The sequence below is a fragment of the Engraulis encrasicolus genome, chromosome 19, assembly GCF_034702125.1.
Source record: "Engraulis encrasicolus isolate BLACKSEA-1 chromosome 19, IST_EnEncr_1.0, whole genome shotgun sequence".
Classification (NCBI taxonomy): domain Eukaryota; kingdom Metazoa; phylum Chordata; class Actinopteri; order Clupeiformes; family Engraulidae; genus Engraulis; species Engraulis encrasicolus.
In genome coordinates this window covers 10,444,366-10,459,365 of record NC_085875.1, presented here as the reverse complement: position 1 = coordinate 10,459,365, position 15,000 = coordinate 10,444,366, and the positions used below count along the sequence as shown (strand labels likewise).

Below are 15,000 nucleotides of genomic sequence, written 5' to 3'. Positions count from 1 at the left end.
TGTGTGTGTGTGTGTGTGTGTGTGTGTGTGTGTGTGTGCGTGCGTGCGTGCGTGCGTGCGTGCGTGCCTGTGTGCGTGCCTGTGTGCGTGCCTGCGTGCGTGCGTGCGTGCGTGTGTGTGTGAGAGAGAGAGACATAGAGAGAGAAAGAATGTGTGGAAGAAAGAAAGAAAGAAAGGAAGAAAAAGAAAGAGACAGAAAGAGAATGTGTTTTAGAGAGAGACAGAGAGATATGGAGGAGAGAGAGAGAGAGAGAGAGAGAGAGAGAGAGAGAGAGAGAGAGAGAGAGAGAGAGAGAGAGAGAGAGAGAGAGAGAGAGAGAGAGAGAGAGAGAGAGAGAGAGAGAGAGCAAATGTCTGTGCTCTAATCCTCTTTTATGGCCACTGAGCAGCAGTGGAAATTGTCAATGCAAATTATACGATTAGAGCCGCAACATCGCCAAGAATAACCTAACCTTATGCATCAGAGGCAGGTAGATCACGTTCCACCACCCTTCTCCATGACGCTGACCAAAACACCACAGCTCAAACACCATCTGGGATTCATAAGCATGTACGTGCCGTCGTGCGTTATTACATCGAGCCAAAAAATCCATCCCAATTTTTTTTTTCACTGCAAAGCGAGTCAAACACGAGACTCATCTTCATGGCAAGCGAGAAAACCGGGCCAAGAGTGAATGGGGGCGACTTACGAAGTGGCATGGATTCAGAGAGGACTGTGAGTCAACCGTTTGTGGGGGATGTGAGGGAGGAAGCCAGGCAAGTGAGGCATTTATATTCTACTGCCAGTGTAGGCTACAGTGCAGCCAACCAATGCCAGTAGTGCAGAACTAGGCTGGCTCAGAACGTAGTACAAAGTTAAACGTCTCTACTTCATCCATTTTGCCTTGACTCACTTAATATTAGGTCCCCTGTGCATCGTTTTTATTCAGTAAAATCTGTGCAGTCCTGAATGATCTTAAGTCGTAAACTGACTCTCGCCAGACCCTTATGTCTTTCCACTCAACTTTGTGGGATCAAGAAACGGTCTGGAGGACCTTTGGATTCACCCTGCTCCCGAACCAAAATAAAATAGAATTGATCAGGATTTTCAGAGATGTAACATAGTCAAAGTTTAAAAGTAGTGGAGATGGGAAAAATAAGTGAAACGCAACAGTTTCAGACAACAATGGCCGTTCGCATGGACTCACTCATCGTCATTGATTCTGTAATTTCAACTCTATTTTCAAATCTGTCAGTAGTTAAGATAGCACCTCATTAGGAATGTCAGATAAATGTTTCCCCAATTAGGATTAGGGGCAAGGATGTTTTTTAATAAAAACATGCCTTCGCACACCTACGCATATGGCGCACCAGATAAATATTCATGGAGCAAGGCAGAGCACATATGTGTGGTTAGAGTCAGGTTACTGAAGTCATGGATGTCGTCATCTTAGCATTTTGAAATGTGAAGGCTTCAGCAGCTCTTATGCTCTTATTTCTATAGCGCAAGAGCATTAGCATACACATTGGGCTTTCAATTTAAAAAATCACCACCACATGAAAGTCGACACAAAAAAATGCTGTTCGTCTATCGAAATCTCTTTCTCTCCAAGAGAATGAGAGAGTGTACGTATAGTACATTTTGTCCATTTAGCATCATGTAGGTAGAGTGTGTTTGGTCCCACAGTACTCTCTTCTGAATTAACCCATTTTGTCCTAAGCCTTTTATGGGAAAGGGTGCCCTCTTCCTATTAGATCCTAAATATCTCAGCCTCCAAAGCACATACAAGCATGACATGAGTCTCATTTCAAAGCCAAGACCCTCCCCTTGCATTGTAATGTGTTCATTCAGCTCTAACCTACCCACATAGTTAATAAAACAGCTAGAATCTCGAAATCCTGAAAAAACCTACATATGTGTCTCCAGGACACAATGGGTTAACACTGTACTGTGTGGGAGGTTATGATGAGTACCAGCCTGAACTGTTGAACTGTGACCCTCCACATCACACCAGTTTGTAAAGTGGTGCTCTAAAGTTAAAGACTCTCACAGTCACAACCACTAGTGCCACTAGTTCTCAATTTATTTCCATGTTTCAACACTGACTTAATGAGGTAAACAAAAACACAAGAGACAGAGAGAGGAAAAAAGAGCAAAAAATACAATGTCCACGTTTTTGTCCAAAGTTTTTTTTTTCAAAGGAGCATGTACGTATATGTCCTTCAAAGTTTTGCTCATCCAACCATGCTGTGCATCAAAATGTACGTATAGTTCTCTGTCTCTTCAGTGGGCAAAACAATCCCTTTTTGTGACCGTGTGAAAAGGAGTTAATTAGGTTGGTGCAGGCGTCGTGTTTATCGACAGAGACAAGCACATCACCCCAAGCATTTGACCAAAACAGTGCAATTAAAATTCTAAAACTGTGTGTGTGCATCTTTGTATGCGTGTCCGTGTGTGTGTGCGTGCATGTGTGTGTGTGTGTGTGTGTGTGTGTGTGTGTGTGTGTGTGTGTGTGTGTGTGCGCGTGCATGTGTGCGTGCGTGAAACACTTTAATATGGAGTGATATCTGAAATCGGGAATACAACAAAGGCTAAAGTAGAAGCTTGCAGAAGCGACCGGTCGGGGGTCAAAAGCAAATTCATTAAAATGCTGTTGTACCCCCCTTCTCTAATTAATTACCCATTCTTTTGCCATTCATGGACTATTCTTTTAAACTTTTGTGCTGGTGATATCTGTGCTTCTATGCCCTTCGAGACCGTCAGCAATTATTCACGCCAGAGGGAGAGACAATGGAACGTTCTAGATTATACACAAACAAATACAACCCGCTGCACGGAGAGGGAGAGAGAGAGAGAGAGAGAGAGAGAGAGAGAGAGGGAGAGAGAGAGAGAGAGAGAGTGCATTTACTATGTGGGCCACCATCACTCTTACCCAGAGCAACCTTTTAACATACATAGTGCAGCCAATTTCATGCTTATTATCAAGAACACGAGTACTTACCACTATCGTGTAAATGTAATTGTCTCATATGAAATGAATAGCATGTAATACAGTCATAATGACGATGTTGTCTTAAATCGGGGTATACACAGTACACGCTGAATGAAAAATGTATCAGTAATAACAAGCCGGTTACGGTGAAGTGTATCACATTATCGGCGCGAGGAAAACATAAATGCTCACTAAAGACTTGCAGATCAACGGTATTGACAACTTCATTCAAAACAATGCACTCGGTGCATTCTAAACCGATACAGCAAAGTACTGTACACATCTCACACTGAACTCACTCAACAGTACCTGTGAATGCAGAGTAGACAGATAGAGTCTACTTCAAGAATTTTATAAATCACCATTATAGAATTGTTGTCTGTACAATGACATTTCTTCACCAACTCCTTTAGAAGCATCCCCATACCCAGGGCTGTTCTGGGGTAGAAATAGGGCCCGGGAACTTTTTGCTTGAAGGGGCCCCTGCTAATTAGCAGCACAGAACTGACTCACCGGTGGGCCCCACACCCTCATGGGCCCCTATTTTCAGAAATGTAAAATAATAATATATTTTTTTTACATTTCTGAAAATAGGGGCCCATGAGAGTGCAGGGCCCACCGGGAAATGCCCACTATGCCAGATGGCCAGTCCAGCCCTACCCATACCTACTGGATACAATCAAGGGAATTATTAGTGTTTGTTGGTGCCAGTAGGTACTGCTTTGAGGGGGCATCTGAAATGGCCTTCAATGACCTTTGGCAGAGGTGCCAAATGACCTTCAACGGAGGCAGAGGCGACTGCTCTGAGCTCAAGATATCAGAAGCAGTCAAAGTAAACATGCCACATTCCTGTGGCACAGACACAGGCAAAAGTTCATACTAAAACTCTTCAACTGTATGGTCAAACATTTGTTTGTCACCTACAAATGCAACAGGAAAGCCACTCAAATTCTGCACACCTACAGTATATACACTCCACGGCATTACTAATGTGTATGGGTGCCAGTGGGTACTACTTTGATGGGGGCATCTGACACCCACCTGCTGTTTGCTACCACTGTTTGTGGGTGCCATCGGGGTACTACATTAAAGTGAGTTGCTGCCTGTGTGCTCTGCCAGGGCTATGCAGGCCGGCACACACACACACGCACGCACGCACGCACGCACGCACGCACGCACGCACGCACGCACGCACGCACGCACGCACGCACACACACACACACACGCACGCACGCACGCACACACACACACACACACACACACGCCCCTTTGAAGACCCCTCACTGAGCACCACTGCATTTGATGGTGACCTTTATGACACGGCGATGATGGAGGACGGAGGGAGTCCTGAGATCCTATCCATCCTATCCACTCTCTGCCCCCGCTGTTCGTCTGTCAGCGAGGGGGTGTACGTGCCAAGACTACCCCACCGACTACCCGCCAACCGACAGACCTGGCACCCCCAGTGCCAGAGGCCTTGGACAGTATGCCATGCATAAGATATACGCAAGCACCCTGCCTGGGAATACTAATGCTGGGGGAAAGAGGGATGAAGAAGGGAGCAGCAGACCTTTAGCACGGATGCACTGGATAGATAGACACTGGTGGTATCGTTGGAGATTGAGCAACGCCGTGACCTCAGTTAATAAATAGTTAAGTAAATAAATGCTACATAAATGAAATAAAAAATAAAATAAAAAAACTGAAATAAAAAATGGCAGAATGGTCAATGTGATACATCCATCTGTGACGAGGTGCTGTAGAAAATACATTTCTGATCCTCAAAAAACACTGTAAAAACCGACGGACGGGCACGATGTAAAATGAGTATCTACAAGCAAGAAAAACTATGTGCATATCTAAAAAGATGGAACAGCCTAAACAAGAATAGAGAGTGCCATTTTTGACAACTTAAATGTCTTTAAAAGGTAAAGGCTATGCATGACGCTCTACCTTTCATCTCCAACTAGGTCCTGTGGTCTCTTTGTAACACGTCACCGTAACTATAGCGGCCATGTGCTGTCACATCACAATGCTTTTGCACGCCACAATGTGGTTGGTGAGGTGACGCATTCCTGTTGGGGCCTGTTGCATTGTGATGATGCAGCCGACGAGACAACAGCACAGCACACAGCACAACACATTGCTGCTCTCCAAGCTCACAACAGAGTCTACTGCAGCACAGTGCTCAAGGATGGATTACTGCAAGGGCCTACCGGGCCCAGGCCCAGGGGCCCAAGAGTCCAGAGGGCCCTGAAGCCCAATCCTCTAAATTTCCATTCTCATGTTGTGTAAAATCACACTTTTAACAACTCTATTTTCACATATTTTCAGGGGAAAAACACCTGAATGCCCAACAATATAGGGTCTCTAACATCTGGAGGGGGCCCTTTCTTGTTGTCTAGCCCAGGGGCCCATGGAGTCATGATCTGTCCCTGACAGTGCTCCCCTCACTTGGCCCACATTGCAGACGCTTAGCACAAGTGTCAAAACAAACAACTCATCCGATCGGCATCACTACGTAGCGCATCATTACCAGGGCAACTGCGACCCGACGACAGATACTGATCTCCGTGTCATTACAGGATGATTTTCACAGATAAGTAAAAATCACTTAGCCTTGGCATTCTCTGATTGGGTCGATTCGGGGGTTCCGGCTGCAGACTGAAAATGTCACGATACAGTGCCAGCTTGTGATTATTCATTTAACATACAATAGTCTTTCTGCTTACAGTACACATGGGTGACACAAAGATGTGTCCTTACTTCAGGCATTGACTCTGATTTCATCATCTCAGTCAGAGATATTATATAACTGAAACTGGCAGATGTGGAAGAGCAACTACTACGACTGTGAGAGACTGTAATAAAAAATGGACTGGACCTAACAACGTGTACAATTTTTAAGTGTGCCTCATATAAAAATATGATGAAAGTGCTGTTGTTTGCGAAGGGGTTAGTGACATTTCAGCAGTAGCACCTGTCAGGGCAGTGCAACGACAGCCAGTGCCACTATTGTATGGAACTTTTTTTGTTTGTTTTTAGTGGACTATATAAGAAGCATATTAATTGCAGCAGTTATGGCAGACATTCTTTAAGTATATAGAGATATGCCAATGTAATAGGCTGCTATGGGCACCTAACATGACCAGGTTCCGGTCTGCCTAAAGGGGCATGTCATAATACTCCTAGCATTGAATAGAACAGTCCTTAAGTCTGCCTAGGTCTGCCTAAAGAGGGATCCCCCCCCCCCACCTTGCAATAATAGAACCCGGAAACAATGGGCCAATGGAACCTCTCTCTCTCTACTCTCTCTGGTTATGGGCTTTAGATGCTGTTGTGCCACCTGATGTCTGAACCCCCCAAAAAACGTATTTGAACCAAAGTGTTGTTTGATGATCTCGTTCTCAAATAGTGTGTTTCAGGACAACTGAGAACCGTGCCGGTGCCTGTTCCCACACCTAATCTTGAATCAGCTGATGTGTTTGCATGAATCTGAACATTGGGGAACCTAAAAAAATGTTTTCTCTGCGAACCGTGATGACAAGGTGGACGTCAGCAGCAGGGCTTGACACTGGCACCTGCCAACCGGCCAAATGCTGGTAAAACTTGGCTGTGGCTGGTAACAATTTCAGTGTCACTAGCCAATTTGGCAGGTAGCTTATTCTATGGTACAACATATCAGAAGACCGTATATTTTGCACTTTGTCCATTGTGTATCAATTGTTTGTATATAAGTTGAAGAAAAAACTCAGTTACTCAGTTTCTATTTGTTTGTTTTATTTCCATGTAGATACCATGCACTAATCTTCTTGCTTTAAGCCCCTCATCTTCTGAGGTTAGATGTACAGCGTCATGATTGTTTTTTAAAACTAAATTTGTGGCTAGTAGACTAGCTGGATGGCTAGTGACTCGGGAAAGCCACTAGCCACAGTGGCCGGCAAGTGAAAAAGTTAATGTCAAGCCCTAGTCAGCAGGTTCATCCGGGTAACACACATTTACATGCGGAAAAGTACATATGTACAGAATGAACACGGGTGGTTCGCAGGTAAGCACTTTGGTTCCGAACGTAACTGTGGCTGGAACGGGCATGAGCATCATTATCGCAATCGCTGACATAAATGTGGTGTTCCAAGGAAGTCGAAAATGTCCTTATACCAGGGGTGTCAAACTCATTTTGGTCCGGGGGCCGCATACAACCCATGTGGACCTCAAGCGGGCCGCATTAGTAACATCATCGCAAAAAAAAAAAAAAACGTAAAGCAGAGGATTAGTGTTCAGTACTATCACGTTTTAAGTGTGTTGAATATGTAGAAAGCAATGCAATACTGATAATCCTATGCAAAATGTCCTTGACTTCATTCATTCATTGCCAACCGTCAATTAATTTAAAATGGGACAGTTCATTTTGGCAGGGGGTCTGGTGGTTTTCCCCCAGAATTTTTTTTATTTCTTATATGTAATTTCCTGCATTTTCACGCATTCTAACATCCCGTTTCCAGTTTGAGCTTAATAGGAACCAATACAAATCCAATTATATTTATTATTTAATTACAACCAATACCAATACAATACGAATAAGAATTATTAACATTTTATCTCTATATATGAGGTCTATAATATATGAGCTTTATCAAATGACTGTTACAGTACAAATTCACTATTTATAATAGAAGTGTGATGTGCACTTTACTACATATATACAGTGTAACAGAGGGACCATTGGGTTAATGTCATGCAGGTCTCGATTTTGTCCCGAGGGCCGTAATTGCGCATTTCGGTTATTTCATTTAAAAAAATAAATAAATAAATAAATAAAAATAAAAAATAAAAATAAAAATTTTACATCCGGGCCGGATGGAACCCTCTGGCGGGCCGGATGCGGCCCGCGGGCCGTATGTTTGACACCCCTGCCTTATACGTACTGTATACAGTAAATCTAAGTCAGCTATCAGTCAGCCATCAGTTTACTGATGTTGGATGCTAGCGCTCACCAGGGGTCTCATTACAGACAACTTCTTAACTCTGAACTCCTATCTTTGGAAGGCATTGAGGAGTGCTGTCAACAGGCTACATTAGGAATTGTTTCTGTAATAGGGAGTAAGGACTTTGAAAATAAATGATAAGGGCTGCTTTGATCGCTTTTCATCTGTCTGGTCCAGCACCTGCTCTACTGATGTGTGTGCATTCTCTGTCTTTTAAGTTGGGATTTTTTTTCTCTCCATATCTCAGTCCCATACTTTATATGGGATAGGATTTCAGAGTTATGAAGTTCCTGTAATGAGGCCCCTGGTGTCTTACATGGGGACTCGATGCACACTAGATGACAGGCCTGGGGCAACTTAGAGTTTCATGTCTTGCTCAAAGCCCTCTAAACTAAAGCATGGTTACAGTTGGAATACTTTACTGCTCAGTTTTTCTTGCAGTACTTGTTAGTTACATGTACTGTAAGGTGGGCTGGGTGTTAGACGGTATTAGAGATTATCATCACTGTGACTACCATCCATATGGATTGTAATATTAATGCACTCTCTATGCTACCATCCAATACCATGTACATTTTTTGTGAACTTGCAATACATTTGCAATACATTTTCCATTACATTTGCAACACAACCAAAAACAATGTTTTTAGGGCACCTAGTCAAGGAGGTACTAGGTGTTTGTTGTCAATGTGGCTGCCTTATTTTAAATTGCTGGGGGAAACCTTGAATACTTCTGGATAGCAACAAGGTTGCAGGAAAACCCCATTCATCCACATTTGATACCTGCAAGAATCAAACACGCAATCCAACCATCCAATTCTGCAACGCACTCCTTAACCATTAGGCCGTCTCGACTGACAGATGCTCATCTTTTCCATCATCCTAGCTTTTCATGAGCTCAATTATTCTAGAGTCGAAGCCCCATTGGTTTATAATATGCCTTCATTCTGTTTCTCAACTGAAGTCTATCGAATAACAAGCAATAGATCAAACGGCACATTAAATCCAAAGCCAAGTGCAACTACCACCTGAGTAGATTCATCAGGGATTGGCTACATTAAATCCTTATCCAAGTGGACCCCAGCCCAAGTTAACCAACCAGCCACACTGCTTCTTGAAAGGGCTGTTAACACACCATGCTGAATTACTCTACATACTTTACAACTGCAAAAAGAATAATAAATGCTCTTCACCAAGCCCAAAGGCACATCATTCAAATTCCATGAAATACCAAGTAATGGACTCGCAATTCACAGGTGTCAATCAATTCAATCATTCCTGTTGGGTAGCCCCTTAATGCACGCCGTACCTCCTGTGGCACGCTGAAATAGACATTGAAAGTTAACTACTATAGTACTACTCTACTATGACAGTGCACGGGGCCTTTAGTAATGCATTACGACTTGGTCATTGCCATTCTGGTAACAGCTAATTTATAATGCTGTGTCTTAAGGGGTTAAACACCGTATCTGACGCGCCCTCGAGCTGAATGCATATTGCTGTGAGCAGGGAACACAGGGGGGGCAAAGGGGTCTGTTGTCCCGAGCCCTGGGAGAGAGGGGGCCCAAAATTGGGTCCTCATTACATTATATGTATTGGATGGGGTCCCTTTCAGATTACTTTGTCCTGGGCCTAGCAAAAGCTGCCAGCTGCCCTGGCTGTGAGTGAGTGAAGCAAACACTGGCACGCGCAGCTGAACAGATCAATGCCCCAGGGGCTATGGGGTCAAGGCAACACGAGCACAAGTGTTAAGAAAACATTTGTATCATGATTTAATGTACCACACTCTATAACGTGACACAATGTGGCATTATTGGCCATTCATGCAAAATGATACTATGTCACAGAAACATGTCAATGCCAGATATTGATTTACCTATTTTATCACCATTTTGTTGCTGTTGTGGCTGTGTGCTTCTCAATATGATCAAATCAAATACTCCAGAGTACTTATAAAGAATGAAAACGGGTTGACCAGGTCAGGTCAGGACCAGGTTTCCGTCTGGAAAATGCTCTGTCCATCAGAAATGTGTTTTCTGCTAATTTCTCAGTCCATTTAAGCCAAATGCCCACCCACACATGGCACTATTGGAATGGATAAGACGCCAGCTCTCTTGCTTGAAGCTAAATGCAAGTGCCCAGAAAGCATTTTTTAGTAAGCATGAACTCAAACTGGCTACCAAACATTGCACATTGCCTTTTCAAAGAATAATCATTCACTATGAAGTCCAGTTGGAGTGCTTCCTGGAACTGTCTAGTTTTTTAAGATGGTGCTCTTTGGTGACAGGCTTGGTTGATTTCAAAAAAGTTTGAGAAATACCAAGGCACTCATCTTCTTTGTAATTAAAATGCCTTTATTTTGTTGGGCATAGCATAATTAAAATACTTCTTGAAGTATTTTAATTATGCTATGCCCAACAAAATAAAGGCATTTTAATTACAAAGAAGATGAGTGCCTTGGTATTTCTCAAACTTTTTTGAAATAATCATTCACTGATCGTTCTCTCACCTGTGACCAGAAAAGAGGACGTGGGCTGGCAGAGGTACAAGCTCTATCCACCTTAAACTCTCTGTTATCAATTTGCTATGTCCAGAATGGTAATGACCAAATTGTAATGTATTCCTAAAGACTATTTAGTGCAATACTATGGTAGCTAAATCTTTTTGATGACTACTACAGCATTCTGCTAGTGGAATGGCATGCATTTTGAGGTTACACAGGGTAAACAGACCTGAGTAACATGCAAACCTTACGAGAAGCAGGCATATTTCTAATCGGTGGACTGCTTGACTGACATAGTGTCTTGTAAAGTCTTCTTTATATGTATAAAACCCCCTTGGTACTTCCCCACGCCCACCCCCTCACACACACCCTTCCCACGCACACCACACACACATCCAGCTATGTGCACACTAACATGTGGCATTCCATTCACACCTGGTCTGTCCACAAGCAAACTGACTGATGGGCAATCTGACTGACACAGACATTAGAATTACTTGCATGCAACAAAAATCGGCTTGATACACACCACACACACCAAAACCCACCAAAAATCAAACAAGTTTCCAACAGAGAGACCAAATAACTGAACAACATAATGTAGTGCATACTGTCGTGCAGCCTACAACATACTGCTTGGTAGACCCCCAACCCTCACCCATCCACACACACACACACACACACACACACACACACACACACACACACACACACACACACACACACACACACACACACACACACACACACACACACACCACATGCACACAGTTACTACTGTATGTGACGTTCCACTGCCCCTCTCCCTCTCTCCTCACTCACCGGTGACCAGGAAGGTGCAGCGTCCGGCCCCGGCCTCGTTGGTGATGTCGCAGGTGTACTCGCCGTAGCCCTCGCGGTTCAGCGAGCGCACGTGGTACTCGGTCTCGTCCTGCTGGTTGAAGTCGCCCACGGTGAGCAGGCGCGTTCCCAGCTTCCACTCGTACTTGAGCACGCGGGACGGGTGGGCCCGCAGCACGCGGCAGGTCAGGGTGAAGGCGCGGCCCAGGCCCTGGCGGACCTCGGTGTAGATGGGCTCTACGGCTGGAGGATCTACGGAGTGGACAAGAGAGAGAGAGAGAGGGGGGGAGTGAGGAGGGAGAAAGAAGAGAATATAGATAGAAAGGGTGAAAGAACGGAAAATAAAAGAGAAGGAGAGAGAGAGAGAGAGAGACAGACAGAGAGAGAAAGAGAGAGAGAGAGAGAGAAACAGATAGAGAGACAGACAGAGAGAAAATTAAACGATAAGTAAAAGGTAGGGGCGAGAGGGAGGGAGGGAGATATAGAGAGCGGGCATAAGAGAGCGGAAAGGGGAGAGAGAGACAGGCAGACAGTCGTCAGAAGAGGAACCAAGGTCGTTATTTAAAAAATGCCATTAAAGTGTTTAAAGGAAGTTTAAGGAGGAAAAATGGGATTAAGGTGCTTCGACGTTTGACCTGTGAGGAGATTCCTTGTTAAAAATAGGACATTTTTTTTAGTGTCCGCGTCCGGCTTGAAAGCATTTCGATGTCAAGACAGGGTGGGGGAAAGGACAAGGGGACGGCACCACCCTCTCTCCCCATGCTCAACTGGCCCCATCACCACCGCATACTCCAAATGTTTTCTCCTGCCTGTAATTCCCACAGGCTATACAAAATGCACACCTTCTGCATCGGATTAAAAATTAATTAGTCTCAAAAACAACAATAAACAGTACTTCAAAGGCCTCCGCATGTTGAGGGTGGTTGTGTATTTAAAGGACTAAGTCAGGTAAACAATTTTTTGAGGGCCGGTTTGTTTGGTGTGTTTGTTTGTTCTTTCTTTTCGTTTGGAGAGACTGATGTAGAAGTAGAAGTGTATCCTTCTGTCGCGTTGCGGAAGAGCCAAAACCTAATCACACAGGACGCTTATCAGATTTTTTTTTTCTCGCTCACACTCACACGGTTTAGCAGAGTGGCATGGGAGCGGAGCTGTGCTATCAAAAAACGTCTGGCAATTAAATAAACACATAACCAAAAAATCGACGAAAGAGCAGGAGGACATGAATTTTTCAGAGCGTTCATTAAATATGAAAATCACGGCATGAAGCACATGAGGTTGTGGGGTAGAGAGGGAGACATAGACAGAGAGAGAGAGAGAGAGAGAGAGAGAGAGAGAGAGAGAGAGAGAGAGAGAGAGAGAATATCAAAGGACAGAGAGAGAGACAATGAGAGTGGGCGGCAGGGGGAAATATACACGTAGACACAGAGTATGAGTACAAAAGCGGAGAGAAGAGAAGCGATGGAGAGAGAGAGAGAGAGAGAGAGAGAGAGAGAGAGAGAGAGAGAGAGAGAGAGAAAGAGTATGGAAGAAGAGCGAGTACCAACACGAAAGAGAGAGAGTACCAGGGAGGGAGGCACGAAGAAGAAGAAGAAAGAGAGATACACGAGAAGAGAAACGAGATGGGAAAGACAACTTGCATTCCCACTAGGCGCTTATCTCAACATATTTTGCTAATCTCAGGATCAAAAAACTCCCGAGTCATCGGCTCAGCTCAGAGAGACGCCCCTGGCTTCTAGATCAAGAAGGAACAAGCAGTCAACTCTGACAACCCATATAAAAAAACCCTCACTAGTACTAAATAATACAAATGTGTAGAAACACTACTTGGGAGACAAGCTAATATTGTTAAGGTTTCTGTGTTTTTTTTGTTTTTTTACCCGCCCACATATCATTCCACCCACCGGAATCAGCTTTTATGCTTAGATTTCTGTGTGTGTGTGTGTGTGTGTGTGTGTGTGTGTGTGTGTGTGTGTGTGTGTGTGTGTGTGTGTGTGTGTGTGTGTGTGTGTGTGGGTGTGGGTGTGTGCGCGTGCGTGCGTCCGTGTGTGTGTGCGTAAGTGTATGTTGCAGCATCAAAGAGGCTAAGTGCACGCACGGTACATCTTTTAGTATTCCTAAAGGGGCAATCCTTATTCTTAACCAATTAAGAGTCGAGGCATTGTTATACATACGGCTCTTACAGCTCGCTGTGACCAGGCCCTTCGACAGGGAAGGGGGACAAACGGGTCAATTGTCTTGGGCCCAGGGAGGGAAGGGGCCCAGAATTGGGCCCTCATTTCATTCTATGTATTGAGAGGGGGGCCCTTACAGATAATTTTGTCCTGGGCCTGATAAAGGCTGTCCGCAGCGGCCCTGGCTGTGACACCACAGGTTCTCACGGTGAGAAACTTCTGTTGCCACCACCACTATTGCTATTGCTATTGCAGACACTCTTGTTGCCACAGTCCCTGTGGAACGACGGCGCTCTTATTTTGAAGCTCAAGCTTTTTTTTTTTTGCTTTATTTTGGGAGCTACAATATATTAGTGTCTGCATTTCTCAGATTAAAAATAAAACACGGCTTGCGGGACTTACTGTTAAAGACTCCCATTGCAGAAATAAATAAATAAATACATAAATAAAAAAGGGTAAAAATACATGCAATAATAATTTCTGTTAAACACCCCCACTGCAAAAATAAAAAGTAAATAAATAAATCATAAATAAATAAAACATGCAAGAATTATGTTGTTGAGTGGGCGGACGTATTTCGCAAGCGCGCGAGAAAGCAACTTCACATTAGGAAGCCACGGCCACCTTTATTTGATGCATAATTTAGGACGAGCGTATGTAAAGGCATGCATTATTTGTGAGCCATGTTAACTACCAACAAACACATGCACGTGTGTTCAAGGGTGCCTGCCCACATTGTGCAAGTCTAGTGATTATCTACTCTGATGGGAGTCAAAGCCCTTGTACTACACGCATAAAAGTTGCCGCATATTTTGTTTACATTTGCCAGAACATATGGGGTCAGAAAGTGAAAGGGTTTACATCATCCTTCTCTCTCCAATGCGTTAGAATGGGAAGACTAAAGTAGATAAATGATGCAATTCCACATCACATTAGACTCCTCATCACTGCCATCAATGACTGTGGTTCCTATAGCGTCAGACAATAAGATGGATAAGCAGACAGACAGATAAACAGGCAGGCATGTAGGAATACAGAGAGACAGACACACAGATAAACAGGCAGACATGTAGGCATACAGAGAGACAGACAGACAGATAAACAGGCAGGCATAAGACAGACAGACAGACAGACAGATAAGGAATGTAGGCATAGAGACAGACAGACAGGCAGACAGACAGACAGACAGACAGATAAGGAATGTAGGCATACAGACAGACAGACAGACAGACAGACAGAGAGACAGACACACAGATAAACAGGCAGGCATGTAGGCATACAGACAGGCAGACAGACAGACAGAGAGACAGCCAGACAGACAGGCAAACAGACAGACAGATAAGGAATGTAGGCATACAGACAGACTGTGGTTCCTACAGCTTCAGACAATAAGATGGATAAGCAGGCAGATAGATAAACAGGCAGTCATGTAGGAATACAGAGAGATAGACAGACAGATAGACAGGCAGGCATGTAGGAATACAGAGAGACAGACACACAGATAGACAGGCAGACATGTAGGCATACAG

General features: G+C 44.1%; 1 protein-coding gene across 1 annotated transcript in view; it reads right to left on the bottom strand.

Moving 5' to 3' along the window:
* mdga2a (MAM domain containing glycosylphosphatidylinositol anchor 2a) overlaps positions 1–15,000 on the bottom strand; it is a 382,296-nt gene that overhangs the window by 112,977 nt on the left and 254,319 nt on the right. The window contains exon 9 of the mRNA XM_063183630.1: positions 11,283–11,552. Within this exon, the coding sequence (XP_063039700.1) occupies positions 11,283–11,552 (270 nt within the window). The remainder of the gene's footprint in view (positions 1–11,282; positions 11,553–15,000) is intronic.